Genomic DNA, 18,771 nt, shown 5'->3' with positions numbered 1-18,771 from the left:
CAATAACGACTGCGTGTGAGAAGAGATTTTACAGAAGCTAAAGCGGTATATAGAAATATCTTTCGAGACTTCGGAACTTGTTTATCGATAGAAGAAAAGTATCCCGTTGGTCCTCGGTAAAGGGAAGTCCTTTTTTGCACTTTGGAGTCGAGTGCTATTTGGATTCACCGTAGATTTTCATGACGCTGAAGTTTGCAACGTTAGAGCCCAACGAAATAAACGAAAAAAATATTTTTCATTTTTTATTTCACCGGTCATTGGCGTAGGTTGAAAAACTACGAATTGCTAATTCGGCAGGGACCAAAATTGGAGAATTACAAATTGTTTTTTTTTTTTTTAGTTCATTTCGTTGGAATCCAACGTTGCAAACTTTACGGATTTTCGAATGAGGATGCTACAGACTAATTTGCTTGGACAGGAGATCCATAAAAGGATTATCTCACTGTATCATATTTCAATAGTCAGGTATACCGAGTGACTTAAGGCATTGGCTTAACGGGTGTCACGGATCGAGTCGGGTCAGCCAACGCCGCAATTCTGCACAAACAATAATGAGCTGGCACGTATTTTGCTGGTGCGCTTGACCAAATCGGATACTTTCTTCCAGCTGTATTGTTCTCCGACACAGAAAAGTGTGATTTTGAGACAATCGAGGCATAAATCGAGTCCGAAGATGCACTCGACTTTTCTGTCAAATTCAATGAACTATTTTGGGATTCTTTATTATTCGAAATAGCCGAACTAATTCGGATGACATTTATAATACTCGAAGTTATACTTTCTATAGCGCAATGGAAGTTTAAAACAGCTGTAAACGCTTCCAAGAGCATTTTCCAACAGCGAAAGGTATAATTTACAAAAAGTTTTCCTACCATTCTTCAGTGTCCTCACAAGAACCGTTTCTTATGACTCCGAACACGAAGAATGGTACGGAATGCATTTTGTCACAAAGAAAACGCTGGCGATAGTGCTCTCTCGCAAAGTGGTACGAGGACGACTTCTTCCAATCAGTTTCCGTGGCTCAAGCCTTGAATAATTCACGCGGCAAGATCTCGGACACTCGCAGCGATTGAATTCTCGTCCGTAGGATTATTTTCGTAAATAATTGCTTTGGAATGTAGTTAAAGGAAATGGTTTGTTGATGTACGGAGAACAAATGTGGTGCACTTTTCGATGCGAGTCGAGTCGACGTACCAAATTGTTGTTCGGTTAAGCACCAGGGTATAAAAAAAAATGGAGAAAATACGAGATTTCTCACTCGGGCAATTAATCGACCGTGTGTGCATTTGCGATCCATTTAAACAGCAACACCCGTAAATATAGCCACATGCGTGGCCATTATTCGTGAGTGAACAATTTGAGAAATGGTGGGAGTAAATAGTTGACCCTCGTGACCACCGGTAACAAGCCTTAACGAATATCATCTCGGCACACGATAGACACGCACAAACACAAGTGCAATTCATGTTGGAGAAGCATCCTCGCATAAATTCAGCTTTGTCAGACCCGGGTATTGTTAGATCGCGGTGAATCTGCGAGAATAAAAGAGCCTCCGCTTGATTCCCGTTTCATCGATGCAAATCAACGATTTATTCGGACGCAATCGCGAGCTCTCGCCGCGCGAGATACATTCGAGTACAAGTATATACGAATGTAATCGAGCATCGACGTGAGCTGCGCATCTATATGTTTACAGGCAATTCCGAGCTCAACCAGCCCTCATAAACTCGAATCGAAACTAAATCGGTTTTAGACGATCCTGCCTCGGTGGCTTCCCTACTCGCTCTTCGCGTTGACACTTGCTATACTTCGCGCGTAATTCATACACTCGGGGAATCGCGTTTAAAAATGCATACAGTAAATATTAATAACGAATGCGATATCATCGAGTTTCAATAGGTTTGAATTCACAAGGAGATAATTAAATGGTAATACTTGGTGTGAAATGCACTGTAAAATTTACCGTGATATATTTGACTGCAGGGACAAGTTAAGGATGATCGATCACCAGATCGAATCCGAGATTCTGACCTGAAATTTTTATGTCGTGTAGATGAATATTTTACGCGACGATTGGCAAACTTTGGGCTAGATTGGCCATCTAGTTATTTTGTAATTATATTGAAAAGTCGAGCATTTTGAGGCACCGAATACACGTCGTTTGTGGAAAAAGATCGACCGGAAGTGCCGTGAAGACGGTTTTTCTCGGCCAAAATCCAAGATTATTCATTAAAAAACCTGCTTTAGAATAAAAGGGTCATTAAGAGTTTAGCGAAATACAGAAAAATCGTACCTTACCAGGTTTTTAACAAAATAATCTTACAAAAAAGTTTTGATTTCCGGTTGAAAATTGTTAGAACGACGAAGTAGTATTCCAAAATTGTGGCAACGTCACAACTGACAGATGATGCCGCCAGCGGTCATAAACTAGCTTTACTTCAAACACCAATACAGAATATTACAATCGCAACGTTGCCAAGTGTGTTTTGTTTACAATTCTTATATGGAGAAAACTAGAGTCGTTGACGATATATATAATCTAATATGGAGAATTCTGCAGTCATTGACGATATATTTTTTTCAATTTTCACGAATAACTGTGCTATGAAATACTTATGTACCGGTAATTATGCTTCTTAAAATCGATAACACGAGTATTCAACACCCCAAACGTAAATCGGAACAGCTATGCGTAAAATAAATTTGGGCTCTTTTTTGACTCGGAAGTCATGATCGGTCATAACGAAAATTATTAATTCCTGTAACGCACTGTGAAATTTCTAAGATTTTGAGGAATTTTCAGTTTTATAACAGTAAATATTGCAGATAGGACATCAAAATTTATTAAATACTTCTGTCAAAGTTCTTATTTGGAACAATTAGCATTATTTAATTTATGGGAAAATTCAATTCTTCTACCGTAATGATATCATGAATTGCAACTCGTCATCGCCGTTGCTCACGGTAATTTTTCAAACTTAATTCCCTTAATTCTCTTCGTGCAGAAGATTTTCATTCAAACTTCGATATTCCGAGGAGTTCATCGATTGGTTTTATGCATAAACGATTGTGTAGAAAATCTTGGAAATTTAATTTCTCTTTTGCAGCATTTGTTTTTTGTAAAAATCCCGAACAAAGTTATGGATAAATTTGCTTTTTACAGTCAATTAAAACGAGAGGCAAGCATTTTTACAATTTTTCTCAACTTCCCTAGCAACGAGCAGCGAATTATTAGAAGATCGATTACGTAAACTAGAGTACGAAAAGAGGGCACTGACGAAGCAAAAACTCATTTTTACCTGTTCAAGTATTTACTTTACGAGAAAGGACCCGAGGCTCTTCAAGTTTTCGGAGTATTTCTCCTGGGTGGAGTGAAACTACTGAATTTTAAATGTCAAACTCTTGTTTCTTGATGTTTTTCTAGGATATTTAATGCCCACTGCAAGTCGCACTCTATTTATTCATAGCCAGAGGAATGGGATTTTTTTTCTCCAAAACGTCGGCGGAAAAAAATAAACGCACAAGAGAGTTGGTTTTAAATTTATAGCCATTGAGGCCAAATTCAAAGGAAAGGCTTGAAAAAAAGGGGATTGAAATATACCGTTGCATTCGCTTAAGTACGAAATACGAGCTAAGTCGAAAAAAAAGAGTACGAGACAAGCGTTTCACCTCTCTGGTCGGATGGGTTTCGTGATGAAACGAGAGATTCATTTTCTACGCTTCATTTTTATTATTACTTTTTCGTTTCCAGGCTACCGAGCTATCTTATCGTTAAGAACGCCTACTGAGAGCGAAGGACCACCGAAGAAAACGGTACCCGTCGGAGGATCCGCGTTTTCAAAGTACAAACGAAGGGCCGGAGCGAGAGTCGCGCACAGAGACAACTGGAAACTCCAGGGAGATCCTGGGACGACTCTCTTGACAATAACAAATAAGGTACTCCCCGTACAATCTCGTCGAGTTTTTGCATGTCTCTTTAACTTTGTGGTCTCTTTCGAAACAGAAGACACTTCTCCGAGGCCTTCGAGACGTTCTCTCTCCTCGCTGAATTCTGCCTCAATGATCTCACTCGCGAGCCTCGCATTATATTTTCTTCACAGAGTTAATCTGCCTTTCGCTCTCTCATATTTTCGCGAGCTTAGATCCTTTCGCAATTTTTCATCTAAACTCTGTTATCGCTCCAGTTGCATCACAGTACTTTTATCTTTTTACCCTGAATTTCCAACGAGTGGCACTCTCTCATAAATATTTTGAGAGCTGCTAAAAACGACGCTGAAGTTTGCAACGTTCTAGTCCAACGAAATGAACGAAATGAACGAATTTTTTTATTTCACTAATCATTGGTTGAAAAACTGTGAATTACGAATTCAACAGATATAAAAATGGGACATTTACTCAAATTATTCGAGCTCTTTTAGATCATTTCGTTGGACTCCAACCTTGCAAACTTCAGCGTCATATTTAGAATAAATTTCTTAAAATAGTGATGTAAAAGAAAAGTTTTTCGAAAAAACTTTCATCGATTTCGTCAATTATGAAATCCCTTAATCGTTCATCACAACAAAGTCCATTTCTTCACTATTTTGTTTCTTCCACGGACTAATTGGATTGAAAATAAAAGGGCACGCTAATAAATTGATCGCAAAGTCATTAATATCGCTTTCGTCGCGGCTGTACGGTAAGCAGATTGCGGTTTCGTATCCGAGTTGATGGAACGATTCGATATAGGAGAAGATAAAAAGGCTGCGAGTGTATGTCAGAGAAACGGAAGAGAGAATATATTACAGAGATATTGTGAGGCGTATCTCGTCTCGGCTTCTCCACCGTTGGCTCGTGTCGCTCGCAAGCCATCCTCATAAAGTAACTCGCGCAATAAACACTCTCACCACCAAAAACGAGCTACAGCGAACAAGATATTCGTACAAATGCATGGATCGGTGTGCTCTCGTGGTGTACGCTCGTAGGGAGAAGTGCGCATCTGCGCAGCCCGTCAAGCTGCTGCGGAAGAGCACGAAAAGGAGAAAAAGAAATGTAAAAAAAAATTAAGAGGAGCAAGAAGTTGCGGGGCAGTCGCGAAGAGACGGAGCAGAATACTCGCGCGCGCGCTCCCCGGAGGAAGAAGTGGCCCCAACGAGCGTATTTCTACTACGTCGAAAGTGATGAAGAAGGAGACCGAGAGGGAGAGAGAAATGCGTTTGCTTTGCTAGCACTTCGTCCGAAATAAACCTTCCGACCCAGAAAACACGTGCTTAAGCACCCAGAGATCAGAGATCCGAGCTCTAGCCGAATGATACAGTGGCTTTGATTCAACGACGAGCAGGATACCCAGCCCCGATCCACCCGAATATTATTCGCATTGCTTTCGAATAAGTGCTTGAGCGATGGGGCTTTTTTCATCACGAATTCTGCCACGTATGTAATCCTGTACTCAGACAACTTTACTGCATACCCGATTTTTTCTGTACTGGAAAACCGATGAGCTACGACACAATCAAATGGGAGACAAATGGAAGTATCGATTGATGCAAAAAATCATGTGTACAAATGGCTTTGATGGGAATACTTATTAGCATGTAATGAGGAAACTGAGGAAAGTTTATCGAGGTCCTCGAGGACTTTTTATTGCTTGAATATATTCATGTCGGGAACGTTCGATCCTGATGCCGCAATAAATATTCAACGAATGGAATGATTTTGGAGTTGCATTTGAAAAAAGCTGTGACCTTGTGAAATCGTTTGCTAGCATTACTTCGAGTGGATTTAGGGTTCGATATTATGGAGAATCGATGTCTCTGGTTGGGAAAATTTCATCATTTTCTTACGCGATACCGCAATTTTTTCTATACTCAGTTTGTCTCTCCGTGAATCCGGTTCGCCCACGGAATCGGACAAATTTCGTTATGCGCACAAATCTCTGTTAACGAATCGCGGGAAAGAAAGGAACACGCGGTCGTGGGTTGAATGGTTTTTCAGTATTGAGCTGATATGGAGATGTCGAGACGCGGGTTAGTTCTCGCGTACAGAACGCTACTGTCGCGCGCACTGGAGTTTGATGGAGTTTACCGCGCACATTTATGGAGCCCCTTTTTCATAAATCCTTAAAAGATACTTGAAGCGGTACGCGAAATATTGGACGAGGCTTTGGGTCAAGGGCATTTCGTTGCGAAGTGGTAACCGCGTCAGGTCTGATTATGTAAAAGTGAGCCAAAAATAAAGGACGGGGACGTCGTTGGGTCAACTGAACCGTATTAAGGATTGAAAAAGAAAAGTGCGGCGCGGGGGGTTCGAGGCGAACTCTTCCAAGCGAGATTGCTGATGATAATGAACACGGGCGTTAATCATTGACGCAAAAAATCATCACAGTCTCCGCGAAAATGTCCATCGCTCTTCCCCCGTTCTCGTTCGTATCGAAAGTCCTATTTTTGTACGGAAATTCACAAGAGCTCGAATCCCCTGGTGCTGGATTAGCTCCGAGCTTCGAGCCCCTGAAGTGCGCTCTAAATTTCACTCCCCGACAGCGCCTTTGATGTTGACGAGCAGACAAAGTGCTGGAATGGGGATCGATTGGTTTATTATCGTGGCGAAAAAATTCGCGATATTTCATCGAAGAAATTTCAAGATGGTCCAACGAACTTTCATCGAGTTTACGATTGAATAGTCCCCGTCAGTGTTCATTTTCGACAGCACCATTCAATCGGTGTTTATTTACTCGCCTACTTACAATCACATTTTACATTTCAGCCTGTCTCTGCAAGTCTTTCATTTGATAATTGTACTTGGACGAATTATAAATGGAAAATATTGAATTTTCAAACATTCGCATTCACTCAAATAATTCATTTGAAAGGAAAAAATCATTCAGCACGAACTTATTTCAATCCACGACCAGAAAAAGCGAAAGAATATTAAAAATTATGAACTTTTCCTCAACGAGAATATTTATGAAACGAAAAAGGTCTTTGCGAATTTTTAATTAAAAGGAACCCACCGCGCTCCGGAAAGTTTGAACACCGAGCGATCAACTCGCGAATGCACGGTGTCATGTTCTAAGGGGTTTAAGTCACAGAATTCAAAGGGCTTTTAGTCCGCGGGATCGTAAGCCCACGCGCTAAAGGCGCGCGAAGAAGAGTATCGGGTTGCTGTAGGGCTCTCGTTGCCGAGCCTAGTGGAGCATTATAAGCGTAATTATATAATGGGATGCGTGACCGCGTACTCTCGTAACTCGCGTTACAACATACCGGCAAAGATGCTTTTCCACACACGTGAATATATACCTCCTAACGTGTCAAGCTGTAGTCTCGTAAATTTTATACGTGTAGGATTAAACACGAACTTAAAAGAAACGCGACTTGCCCACATGTTGGTAATTAAAAGTCGAAAAATGTGAATAAGTCTCGGGGAGCAGTGACGCGTCGAACGAGTTCTTACGCTCCTCGTATGTATTTTATTTTCTGATGCTTTTGCAATAATGTTCGGTTAATTGCTTCTCGTAACGGCTCAAATTTATGGGGCGAGTGTCGTAATTCACGTTATAATTTCTCTCTCATCCCGCGAACATTTTATTTCATTCAATCACGTTCTCTGATTTAACTTAATCCGATGAAATCAATGAACTCTTAACGAAATTAATGTCTCACGATGGCGTAACCAAGTTATTTCTTATTTCAGCAGGGGTTGAAAAAAGGTTTAAGGGAATTATCGGTGTACGAGGGTATCGTGAAAACCGGTATTTGAGCGAAAATCAGTCACTCAATTGAGCCAAATTCATTCAATCGAAGATAGCAGAAAATGATGCACGTGAGAACTATATTTTGTTTTGTTTTCGAGTGATATTCATCATGCCAGACCAGCACTCACTGAAAAAGTGGAAGTAAACCACAAATTTTGACGACCCTGAAGTTTGCAACGTTGGAGTCCAACGAAATGAACGAAAAAAAAAACATTTACCATTCACCAATTTTTTATTTCACGAAGTATTGGTGCAGACTGAAAAGCTATGAATTGCAAATTCGAGAGAGAACGAAATTGGAGTATTACTGAAATTATTGGAGAGTTTTTTTAGATCATTTCGTTGGACTCCAACGTTGCAAACTTCAGCGTTATAAATTTTGACTGTCAGCATAGTAAATTCTATGACAAATACACAAATATACATCTGATACGTGTGACATTTTACCATACACATAGTTTTTTTTTCAGGGTTGCTCGAGCATACTTTCCAAACATTTAAAGTGACTGAAAACATTTTTTACTATGCTTATAGAGAAAGCTTGAGTCTTTTGAATAAAAGGTATGGATATTGGTCATTTTACTATGGTGATTAGAACAATTCTTATTACTGCTCTTCAAATTAATGCTACAATCCAGTACGTACATACTGTCCCCAAGATATTATATTCCTAGTACTTTCCTCTAGAATTTTCGGTCTCGTTTTCTTCGTGTACGTATAGGAGTCGAGAAATCTTGGATTTGAGAACCGCTGACTATAAAGTACGTGTGTGGTCTCCGTGCAGTGCAACTTCATCGAGAGTTTTACGTAGCGTATTATAAATCTCGTGAAGTAAGGGCTACTTCGTGCTGGTTAAAGCACGTATTATATTATCCTCAAAGTCGATTAAAGATCGATATCGATTCCCGTTCATTCGCATATATACTGTTATAGCTACGAAATGATTGATCAGAGTTCATCGCGTTTCGCGCGGTTCTCGTGTCTCGCATTGATAATAAAATGAGCCAACCCTCGCATCATATTTTAATAGAACCATGCACATAGTCCGCTTTTGAGGTCCCTCAGGTTTTAATCACATAAATAATTCTAACAATGCTGAAATTCATCTAATTACCCAAAATCTTTGTTTGTGGGTGGTTGGGAACGCGAAAGTAAAAGTTTGAACAAACTGTGCGGAAAATCAAGGGCCGTAGTACTTTTTTAATACGGAGTCGAAACTTCATTGAATCCTCGTTCGATTGGTCATTCGCTTCCTTTTGAAAAGGCTCCGAGTATTTTTTAATTTTTTATTGTTTTTTCGTACATTTTGGTAATTTGGAAGTTTTTATTGGTGAAAATTCTCGATGGACACTCTTTCGTTACCGTTTAGAGAAAAAATAGATGAAATGCCGATTCCCAGAACGCCGTAACGAGAGAGGAACAGAAACGAAATGGGAACGCCGGTCAAAACGATAACTCGATGCTTATCGAATCGAGTGGACATCTTGTGAACATCTTTCGGCTTTCTTCGTATTTCCGGTCAGTTGGGACTACAATTTAATTACGAGATTGCACGTTGCTGGTTCCTCGGCCCATTATGGGGGCTCTCTGCCAGTATCTCGCCCGAGAGCAATCGTGAACTCAATCAAAGACTATATTTTCGAAACGATCCCGCATACCCAAATATATTGAGTAATTAAAAAAAGATAGAATCCATTTGAGAAATTGGACGATTCACAAAAAATTTAATCAAGTCAAACAATCCTGGGGAACGAATAAATTCGTTACTTCAGTAAACATTTGGCTGGCTCGAATGAATATTCCTGACTGAAAATGTCGTTGAAAAAGCCAAAGTTTCGTTGAATCAAATACTCCCATTTTTTCCCACGTCCCACAGCACATTTTCAGTTTTTTTTCACACAAATTCGAAGATATCTCATAATAACCCAGACGAAATGAACCGAGAAATCGAACTGGGGGACTGTGCTCCGAATAGAGTTATCGAACGATAGCATCATCCAAGCGGCGACTCAGTCTGTAACGAAGTATCGAGGTGCACGTCTTCCACTCGCGGGAATGTATACGACCGTCGCTATCCGAAGGAAGATCTTCGTAAGCTGTGTTCGGAAGTATCTTCATCCGTATCACACACGATTTTTGGCCTTGTCGAGGCTTGTAACCTCTGTAGCAGATATTTTTCTCCCTCCGTGACCTCGTTTCTCTTACGAATGTGATCGATTTCTCGTTATCACGGGCCTGGGGATCGACGATATTATTTTTACCAATTTCTCCGAATTTCGGTTACCCTCCAACCGTTGAAATCTCGTTCAAGGTTATTTTCCAGGAGTTCGCGTGCCAAATAAAAGTTGCAAACTTAAATATCATCGAGCCTTTATAATTATGCGAGCTTTAAATTTCGTACCATCCTCTGCATTAATATTTATACACACAGAGATACTCGCGGCTACATAATCCACAGTACACAACGCTTTTATAACAAGGTTCAGAGTTCTCCTCTCGTGCTGCGTGAGGTCTATCGTTCGACGGAGCGAATAGTCGGCCGCGAGGCAGGCATCAGGGTTGATTATAGTGCCCTGAGGGTTGTAATTCCATAACCGGATTTCGAAGCACCCACATATAATACCGGACTCCCGATAAACGAGAGCCCTTATTCTTTGATATGCCGCACTTTTTCTCTTCGAGTATTAAGAAAATTCAAGTGGATTTTTTACGATCAATGGCAATAAGATCGAATTTTAATGCTCTGCGGAGCGTAATTCACATTTTTTGTACAATAATCGGATTAATGCTTAGGAGAGAAAATCTCTTGATATGTGTGTTGTAATTAAGGTGAGTTATTATAGACAACGGATGCGACCACTTGTAACGATTCGATTGGCTTTTGTATTCGCAGAAAAAATGCACGCATGAATATAAATATTTTTTTCCTTTCTTTGACAGTCGGTGTCACGTGGGAATGTGCAATCCTGTGCAGTATCTTCGTAAAGAATTAGTCACGTTTTCGCGCCCGATTATATTCGCAAATGACTAAATGCGGGTATAAAATTTCAGAGAAAACGTGAGCAAACATTGCGAGTTTTGATGCTGAAGATTTTGTAGCTCAACGCATGATTAGTCGGCTGCCCAAAATGAGCTCATTTCCGAATCCATTATTCCCACAAACGCTACAATTATTGCGTCTTTTGCTTCATTCCATCGGTTTTTTTCTAACTGATTTATCGTCTCGTTGTATACGAATATTTTGCACACATTCGACGGTCGAGAAGTCTCAATACCGTTCCGGCGAAACCAAACATTCCTGCCGTGCCTCGAGGACAAGAACCTGCGCAAAAGCTAAAGCCAGCAAGGTTTACTTGCAACGGAGTGCGTGAATTGCTCACTCTCGTTGGCAGGCATTAACATTCGTCGTGCGAGCGCAGTACGCGAGTCCAATGGCACATGACGAATTAAGATTTCCGCCGATTTTTTAATAGAAAAAAAAGTAAACACGGCACCGTCGTTACAACGGATACGATACGCGACGAATATATTTGCGACTCGAGTTGAATTTTTTATCTCAATTCTGTAAATTTCAACAAAATAATAAACGAATCGATTAAAAGCATCAGAAATCATTTAGCCTGCTTCCATTATTTCATTTTAAGGGGGGTTTCTGCCTTAGAAAGTCAAAAAAATCGATTGTTTTCCGGAATGTTTTTAGATAGATGGAAATAACTCACTATGGCGAACTTTTTTTCGAGTTTTATAGGTTCATTGCGAAAAAAAAAATATGAAAATGGAAAAAAATTTGGAATTTTTGTTGCGGACGATAATTACGATCTCCACACTGTACGGAGCTGAGAAACTTCGACGATCAGACTTGGCGCATAAACGCATGTACAAATAAGTATTTCTCACGTTAAAAAAATGTTTTTGTACTCTTGAAATGTTCTTCAATATACCGAAAAGCTCGCCATGGTGAGTTATTTTCGTCTATCCTAAAAACATTCCCGAAAACAATCGATTTTTTGACTTTCTAAAGCAGGACCCCCTCTAATGAATCTGTGTTTGATATTCGTCCATGAGAATTTAGTGTACACGAAAACATGGAGAGTAAATGATGCAATTTTACAATCGTAACGAGTATTCTCTCGAGCCACTTCGTAGTAATAATTATGTCAACGGTACGTGGAATAAATGAAAATATTTGCTGAGTTGCACGTAATTAAATATTGACTACTAATTGAGCAGTGATAAATCAGGTTTATTTTTGCGAAGCCGAGGAATAAGTTGAACTTTAGAAAGTGTTTTATTCAAACGGAATACGCAAACTGCGCCTATTTTGAAAAATCTCGACGAATTTCTTCAAGACGAGGGAACAGAAAATGGTGACGACTCAATAACTGGGAAACGTTAAACACCCGGTACATTGCACTTAGCGCGGCGCGAGTCTCTACGATTTTATAAAGTGAGAAGCTTCGCTTTGGTGCTTTCCCGGGAGAGTAAGATTGGCTCGAGTGAGCGACTCGAGCGCTAATTGCTCGGCACCGAGTTCTACGCCTCTCGAGCCTCGACGTGACTGCTTGACCTTTTCTTAGCCTTTTCGGTTCATTGCTTTTTACTCAGTCAGGTAAGTTTCTTCTATCCCACGTGGATAGGTGCAGGATCCATAACGATTTTAAGGGGGAAACATCCGAAAGGCTCTTAAGATACAACAATACGATTCCGCAAGTTTTTCGAATACCTTGTTCGTCTTAAAATCGTTTCTTCTCGAGATAAACTTCTCTAAATGAGCAACTTATCTGGAAAATATTTGACCACACGTAAGATGGACCTTTTTCTGTATTTTCTTCGTCTTCGTTCGGCCAAAAAGAGCCCCATTGAAACGCTTTCGAATTTGGCCGGCTCATCCAGAAAAAATGCGTTATTGTTGCGTCTACTCGCTTTTGGTTTTCGCCGCGGACCCGCAAGTCAGAACGAAACCGGGGGAATATTAAGGGAATGTTTTATCATATTTGATTAATCGCTGATAAAAACGCTCGAAGCCAACACTATCGAAACTAGCATTTGCAAGTAATTCTTCTAACGAACAATTAAAGTCCGGAATAAAGGAAAATCGAGGTAGTGAATCATCGCGTCTGCGCAACCCTCTTGTGACTTCTCGGTCTTATCAACCCCCGAGGTCGTAAATTGCGAGTGCGATAATGCTCCTACTCGGTGTATTGTTCTGGCAAAACGTGCGTGTGAGATACGTCGAGTTTACAATCTTACATAAAACCTGAGGCTGTATATAGGCAACGTGTAAAAGTAGAAGATTCAACGAGGACGTGGGAGAAAAGTGTTTTATCGCGCGCGGGGCCCATAAAAAGCCGAAAACCTGAGTCGTCAGCAATTCATTTGGAACGTTTGCGTCTCGATAATTTATCATTTACGCTAGAACAAAATAACGCTGAAGTTTGCAACGTTGGAGTCCAACGAAATGATCCAAAAAACCCTTCAGTAATTGGAGTAATTCTCCAATTTCGTTCCCTGTCGAATTTGCAATTTGTAGTTTTTCAAGCTGCACCGATACTTCGTGAAATAAAAGAATTGTTGAATTACAAACGTTTTTTCGTTCATTTTGTTAGACTCCAACGTTGCAAACTTCAATGTCGTAGAACAAAATTCTTAATCGTAAGCTGAAAACAGTTGGAATACCTTCAAATTATGTGCGATCTGTCGAATATAATAGAGATCGAGATCCTGCAGGATCTCAATTTTTCCAGGCACAGGAAGACTCTTGCCATTCGGCAAAGGCGGTTGGTTGTCACCGCTGCTGTGGCGATTTTTGACGGTAACTTGTGAACTCTTGTTCTTCGCATCCCGAAGATTGAGAGCGGCAAGAGGAGGAAAGCACGAATCCATTTTATATTCCTTTTGCAATCACTCGAACGATTCACGAAATTCGCTGGAAGAATTCACTGCAGCAGCGATCACTCCACCACAAACGATCCGAATCACCGGTTTATTTATCTTTCAAGACTATTTTTATTTCAGTTTTAAATATTTGTTTAACTCGATACAAAAATGCGAGGGACCGATGTCGCGAGGAGACTCGCACGCGGCGTCCCCTCGACTACCTTCTCGCAACGACAAGGTGAATTAGAGATGACGTCAGCCCTCGAGGGGGGCACACGGCTTCGAGGGCGAGGAGAACGCGCTCTCGGAGTGGGGGCTTGAGGAAACAAACAGGTAGAGAGTGTACAATCTCACGTGGAAATCACAGCACCGGTAGAGAGACACTCGTAGAAATAACTTTTATCCATCCGCGTTGTATTCCGACGAATCTCGAAAATTCTCTCGGAGATATGCCCATTTGCATAATTTGCCCATACTTTGAGCTCGTTGGTTCTTGACTCGGGTGAACACTCCTCAGAACACAGGCGTTCCCATGCTCGGTATGAGAACAGCAGCAGCGCACTTCTTCCGGGGGATCAAAATAGTCAAGCCGAATTTTAATTTCGATTGAACGAATATTTTTGTCGAAAAGGCCGCGCGATCGATGAGAGCGCAGATATTTTCGTACTCTAACGAAAGAAAGTCTAGACGCGCGAGCGTCTATCTCGAGGAGCGTTTAACACGAGCGTGAACGTGCCAACGCGAGCTGTACGCTTATTGCAGCATAACTGCTCTCTGTCTCTCATGTGCTTCGATGCTCTTTTCCCTTTCCCTTGGCGCCCCCCGCCTCCGGCGCGCGAATACACGTATTTATAGTTGGCAAAAATCGTCGGTGGTCTTGATAACGAGGAGATTGTCTCGGTTGGGGGGATCCGTAAATACGCTCGCCAAGAATACTAGTTTTAATGTGATTTTTATGATTTTAGAGTTTTCGCGGTGATAAATAAAAACGAGTTTGGGGTTGGAAGGACAGTCGAAAGCGTAGAAACTTTCTGTATTTTCCCCCGCTCCGAAGAGCTTGTTTATCTTCCTCCACGCTGCTTCTCACTTCTCTTTATTCCCTCCCACTATTTCTCCTTATTTCTTCCTCCCTCTTCCCCGATCCGTAGACTTCTGATCTTCGCTTCTCTCGTGCTGTTCGCCGAGCTACGAGTCTCTCGTTGACGTTATTGTGGTGTGGGATCGCTCGGAGCGTTAGCGCAGTGACGATGAAGCGTCAAGAGGTGGCCACTCGACGCTCGGCTCGAGCATCTGGACAGTCACGAGCGAGTCAAGACTCCGAAGATAATATTGTAATGGACCGAAACGCGACGAGGGATCGGAACTCGGGCTCTCGAGACCTCGGAGGTTCTCGTCGCCGTTAGTGCACCTGCAAACACCCGTGGGTGGATATTTGCTCTATGGAAACTACGAACGTGTCTCTCCTTCGGTCGAAACACAGCTACGATGTGCGATACACCCTCGAGGCCAATTCGAATTAACGATTTCCGATCAATTATTGAATAATCGATGTCGCTACGATTCTCTACGAGCCGATCTTCGAGAACGTCGTCGACACAACCTCGGACGAGTTGTTCCCTCTATTTTCACAACACTTTTTCAACGCCCACGGTGCACGAGTCCGGAAAACGACGTTACGACAGTGTATTTCAGACCGCAAGTTTCACGAATCCTGTAGCTCCGCGTTTACTTGTATTTTTCGTCTCCATTCATCACAATTTCAGTTACCAATGCTCGCAAAACGCTTCGCAGAGGTTGCGGGATGTTTCAGTTGCCGCTGTCGTTTCGGAGGAGCGTTGCCTGCGGGCACTCGTCGAATTGATTAAGTATGGAAAAAAATTGAACAGCCAGAAACACACTCGCAGTGTCGATGCTTTTTCCGTTTTTTCAATGAAAGAAAAACAACGGTGATGGCAATAACTCGACGTTTAAACATAAATTGAAAAATCGTACGTCAAGCGAAGCGCGATGCCATTGCAGGGACGAGCAAACTCTGAATGACGAAGGCAGCGTGGCGATGACTATGACGATCTCCTACGGCCCGGCCTGTCGTTCGACGACGAAGCCCCTGGGGGGGGATGAAGGGGTGGGGCACTAACGGGGGGCTTCAAGAGAACCCTCGAGAACATCACCCGAATGACTAAATGAACCGACAGTACCGAGAGGCTCCGGGGAACTAAAATGCATGAACGCGAACAACCGCCACTAAAAACTTCGGGTGTTAGGTTCCCAAGGGTAAACGCACGATGATGTATATCGAAGCACGTGCGAGAGTTCGTGCGGACGTGGGACGAACGAGAAAATAAAAGAGGACTCTACCGTTGACCTTGGCAAAATGAGCACTCTCATTGCTGAGATGCTTTTCCATTTTGGTTCTTGTAAAGGTTGAAAATTATTTGTTCATCGCCTTGTTCGTAGCAGGATTTTGTGGTTTGACACGAAAACCGACTCCCTGCTTGGTGACCTTCACGAATAGGTGCGAATATCGACCGATATTTTCGCCATGAAATGGAAACCCTTGAACCGAAGCCCAGAGTGGACTCGAAGCAACAGCTTGATGCAAACGACTCGTTTGGATTCGAACCAAAATCCATGTCGGTCGTGAGAACTCTTGGGGCGAATCCTCACCAATGGAATCGGTGGTTGAAATAAGGCAAACGGACACGCACCCTTCGAAATTCAATTGAACCCTCTTGGGGAGGGGAAGGGTTGAAACGAGGCTGAAGTTCACGATACACATTGGTGTAATGCTAATGGGATTTTCGAAGAGCACTACCGATGGCAAATTCCCTATTTAATTATAACGATTTCGTCCAGGTTGAAGCTTATTTGCCCTTAAATTGGGTGAAACACTAGTTTGGGAACAGAAAAAAAATGGCAACGTTGATGATTTAAGGAACCTCTCAAACCAGCAAAACATATTTCGTGGTTTTCGTACGTGTTTATTACAAAACAAATTTCAAATCCAATAGCATATGGAAGGAGACAAAGTGTTTACCAGAAAGAAAAAAATTCTACGCTAAAACGTATTGACATTTCAATGAGAGTGTGAAAAACGGTTTTGGAGAAATAACGACTGTCAAAAATTTCCGATAAAATCTCTCAATCGAAGGTGACTCCGGCAATGGAAAGAATTCTTTTATTTTCTCTCGTCGAAATTGGAAGGTCAATTTGTCGTATTGAATAGAAATTGATGACGCTTCGCACGCGTTTTACACGAACGCAGAGGCACAGAAATCGTTTTCGTGTCTCTCGGTGTAGCACGAAGAGGGGGCTTCGGAACACGGCACAAGGACGATGGGGTCGGCCACCGGCCAATGTGTAAAAAGAAAGGGGAACCCACGGGACCCACGGCGAACTGGATCATAAAGTTCGCGTACACAAGAGGCCAGGAACAGAAAAAGGGAGAAAGGGAGAGAAACGTATATAAGTACAGGGAAGGTCTTTTATGGCAGAAAGAGCACGAGGCACATATATATACAGCTGTGCGCTTGTAGATCGTACGCACGTGCGTGTGTACAATAAAATCAAATCGCTCTGTGCTCTCGTACTCGGACAGAACCCTCGACACTGAATATCAGAGGTTCTCTAACACTTATCCTTCTTTCGTGAATCATTCTACCAATAAACTGCGTCTATGCTCATTCCATTGTGGAAGTTCACGCGAATCTAATGGAAATCGAAAGTTCCAACTTTAAGAGTTGAAACTTCGAAATATGCTAGAAATATGCACCGTGTAAATATTCTCGAAATTATTGTAGGCTCGACCGTCTGGTTGCCAAAAAAACAATTAACGAAAATCACGTTTTTTGAAGGGTTATACAAGCCTCTTATGGCAAGCACACTACTTCCTGTGCTACGATCTGAGACAAGTACATTTATGTTATGACGAGTTGCTGCCAGAGACTCTTCACCGGAGCGACAGCGTTTCCAATTGTTTTCGAAAATTTTTCAAAATTTTCGGATTTAATGAAATAGCATCCTCCCAACTTTAAAGAGCCAAAAACGAGAATAAGAAAATATGTTTTTAGATATCGATGTCTTGAGAAAGCTTTGCTACCGGTGAAAATCACTTGGGAATGGAAAAAGAAAAACACTTATTTGAGGTTAACGAGTAATAACGACGTAAACAGTGGAACGATATCATTATATTAAAAATTCATCAATCTCAACAAATAACTTACCCAATTTTAATAATTGCGAGAATAAACTTTAATCGTTTCTTGATCATCAAAAGAGCAAAAAGTTTCAGTTGCTTTTTTGAAGCACAAGTGACGCATGATCTTCCTCAAACTACGAAAGATACGAATAAATGATATATTCGAGATGCCAATAAAATTTATTAGATTAAAATACTTTTCTATCGATGAAAAGGTGATAAGAATTTCGAATGAAAGATTGAACAAAATTCGGAATCAATAATTCTCTTTTCACTACTTTTTTCAATAATCCTTGTCAAATTTGCTTGCTTTCTGTTGACTCTACGAGCGATCCGTTATTTCGTACAATGAATCTAACTATGTACATATGATAAAGCTGAATGGAGCCTTAGCGTGTGTGTTATTCCGCAGCACAATTGCATAGTTCGAGTCACGGACGAGGGCCGTGAAGCCGAATAGCAATTAGTAACCAGCCTTGATGAACTCGTATATTTATTAGGGCAGACAGAAAGTACGGTACGCAGAGTTGCAGGGTATTGTGCATCATTGAACTTGCTCGGAGTGCCTCGTCGCTCTCGGCCTCGCTTCCTTTGCCCTCCTCACTTTCGACTCATCGATAATCAACGAATTCCGATTAATCACTTCTTAGCCATGGTCGATAACAAAACGAACGTTCTCAGACAACTCGAAGGTTTTTTTTCACCAGACGCTATTTCCAAATAACAGGAGTAGCGACTTTTTATGAAAATAAAAAGAAATTGAAAGCTTTTCTCGCCATTTGTTTCAAGTTTCTACAATTTTATGACTTTAGTAATTAAACGAAAAGTTATTGTGCGATGAGTTGAAAAATTTTCATAGAAACCCCGACGATACCAATAATGAAAATCGTTTTTCAAAAATGTTCTCGTAACCAATAATTGAAATTTCGTGGAAATTTAAAAAATTTCAATCCAATACTTCAACGAG

The 18,771-nt window shown here is 41.3% G+C and overlaps 1 protein-coding gene across 4 annotated transcripts in view; it reads right to left on the bottom strand.

Annotated features, from left to right (window-relative positions):
* Positions 1 to 18,771, bottom strand: part of LOC122419552 (rhotekin-like) — a 66,003-nt gene that overhangs the window by 11,817 nt on the left and 35,415 nt on the right. The window contains exon 1 of one of the 4 annotated variants that reach the window (XM_043434215.1): positions 13,406 to 14,718. The exons of the other annotated variants lie outside the window; for them this stretch is intronic. Coding sequence (XP_043290150.1) covers positions 13,406 to 13,612 — 207 coding nt within the window. The 5' untranslated portion in view covers positions 13,613 to 14,718. Of the gene's footprint in view, positions 1 to 13,405; positions 14,719 to 18,771 lie in introns of those variants that run through there. 4 annotated transcript variants of the gene reach the window in all.

Source organism: Venturia canescens, chromosome 1 (genome assembly GCF_019457755.1).
Source record: "Venturia canescens isolate UGA chromosome 1, ASM1945775v1, whole genome shotgun sequence".
NCBI classification, from domain to species: Eukaryota; Metazoa; Arthropoda; class Insecta; order Hymenoptera; family Ichneumonidae; genus Venturia; species Venturia canescens.
Note: the sequence above shows the minus strand (reverse complement) of the source record. Positions and strands in the feature narration are given on the sequence as shown.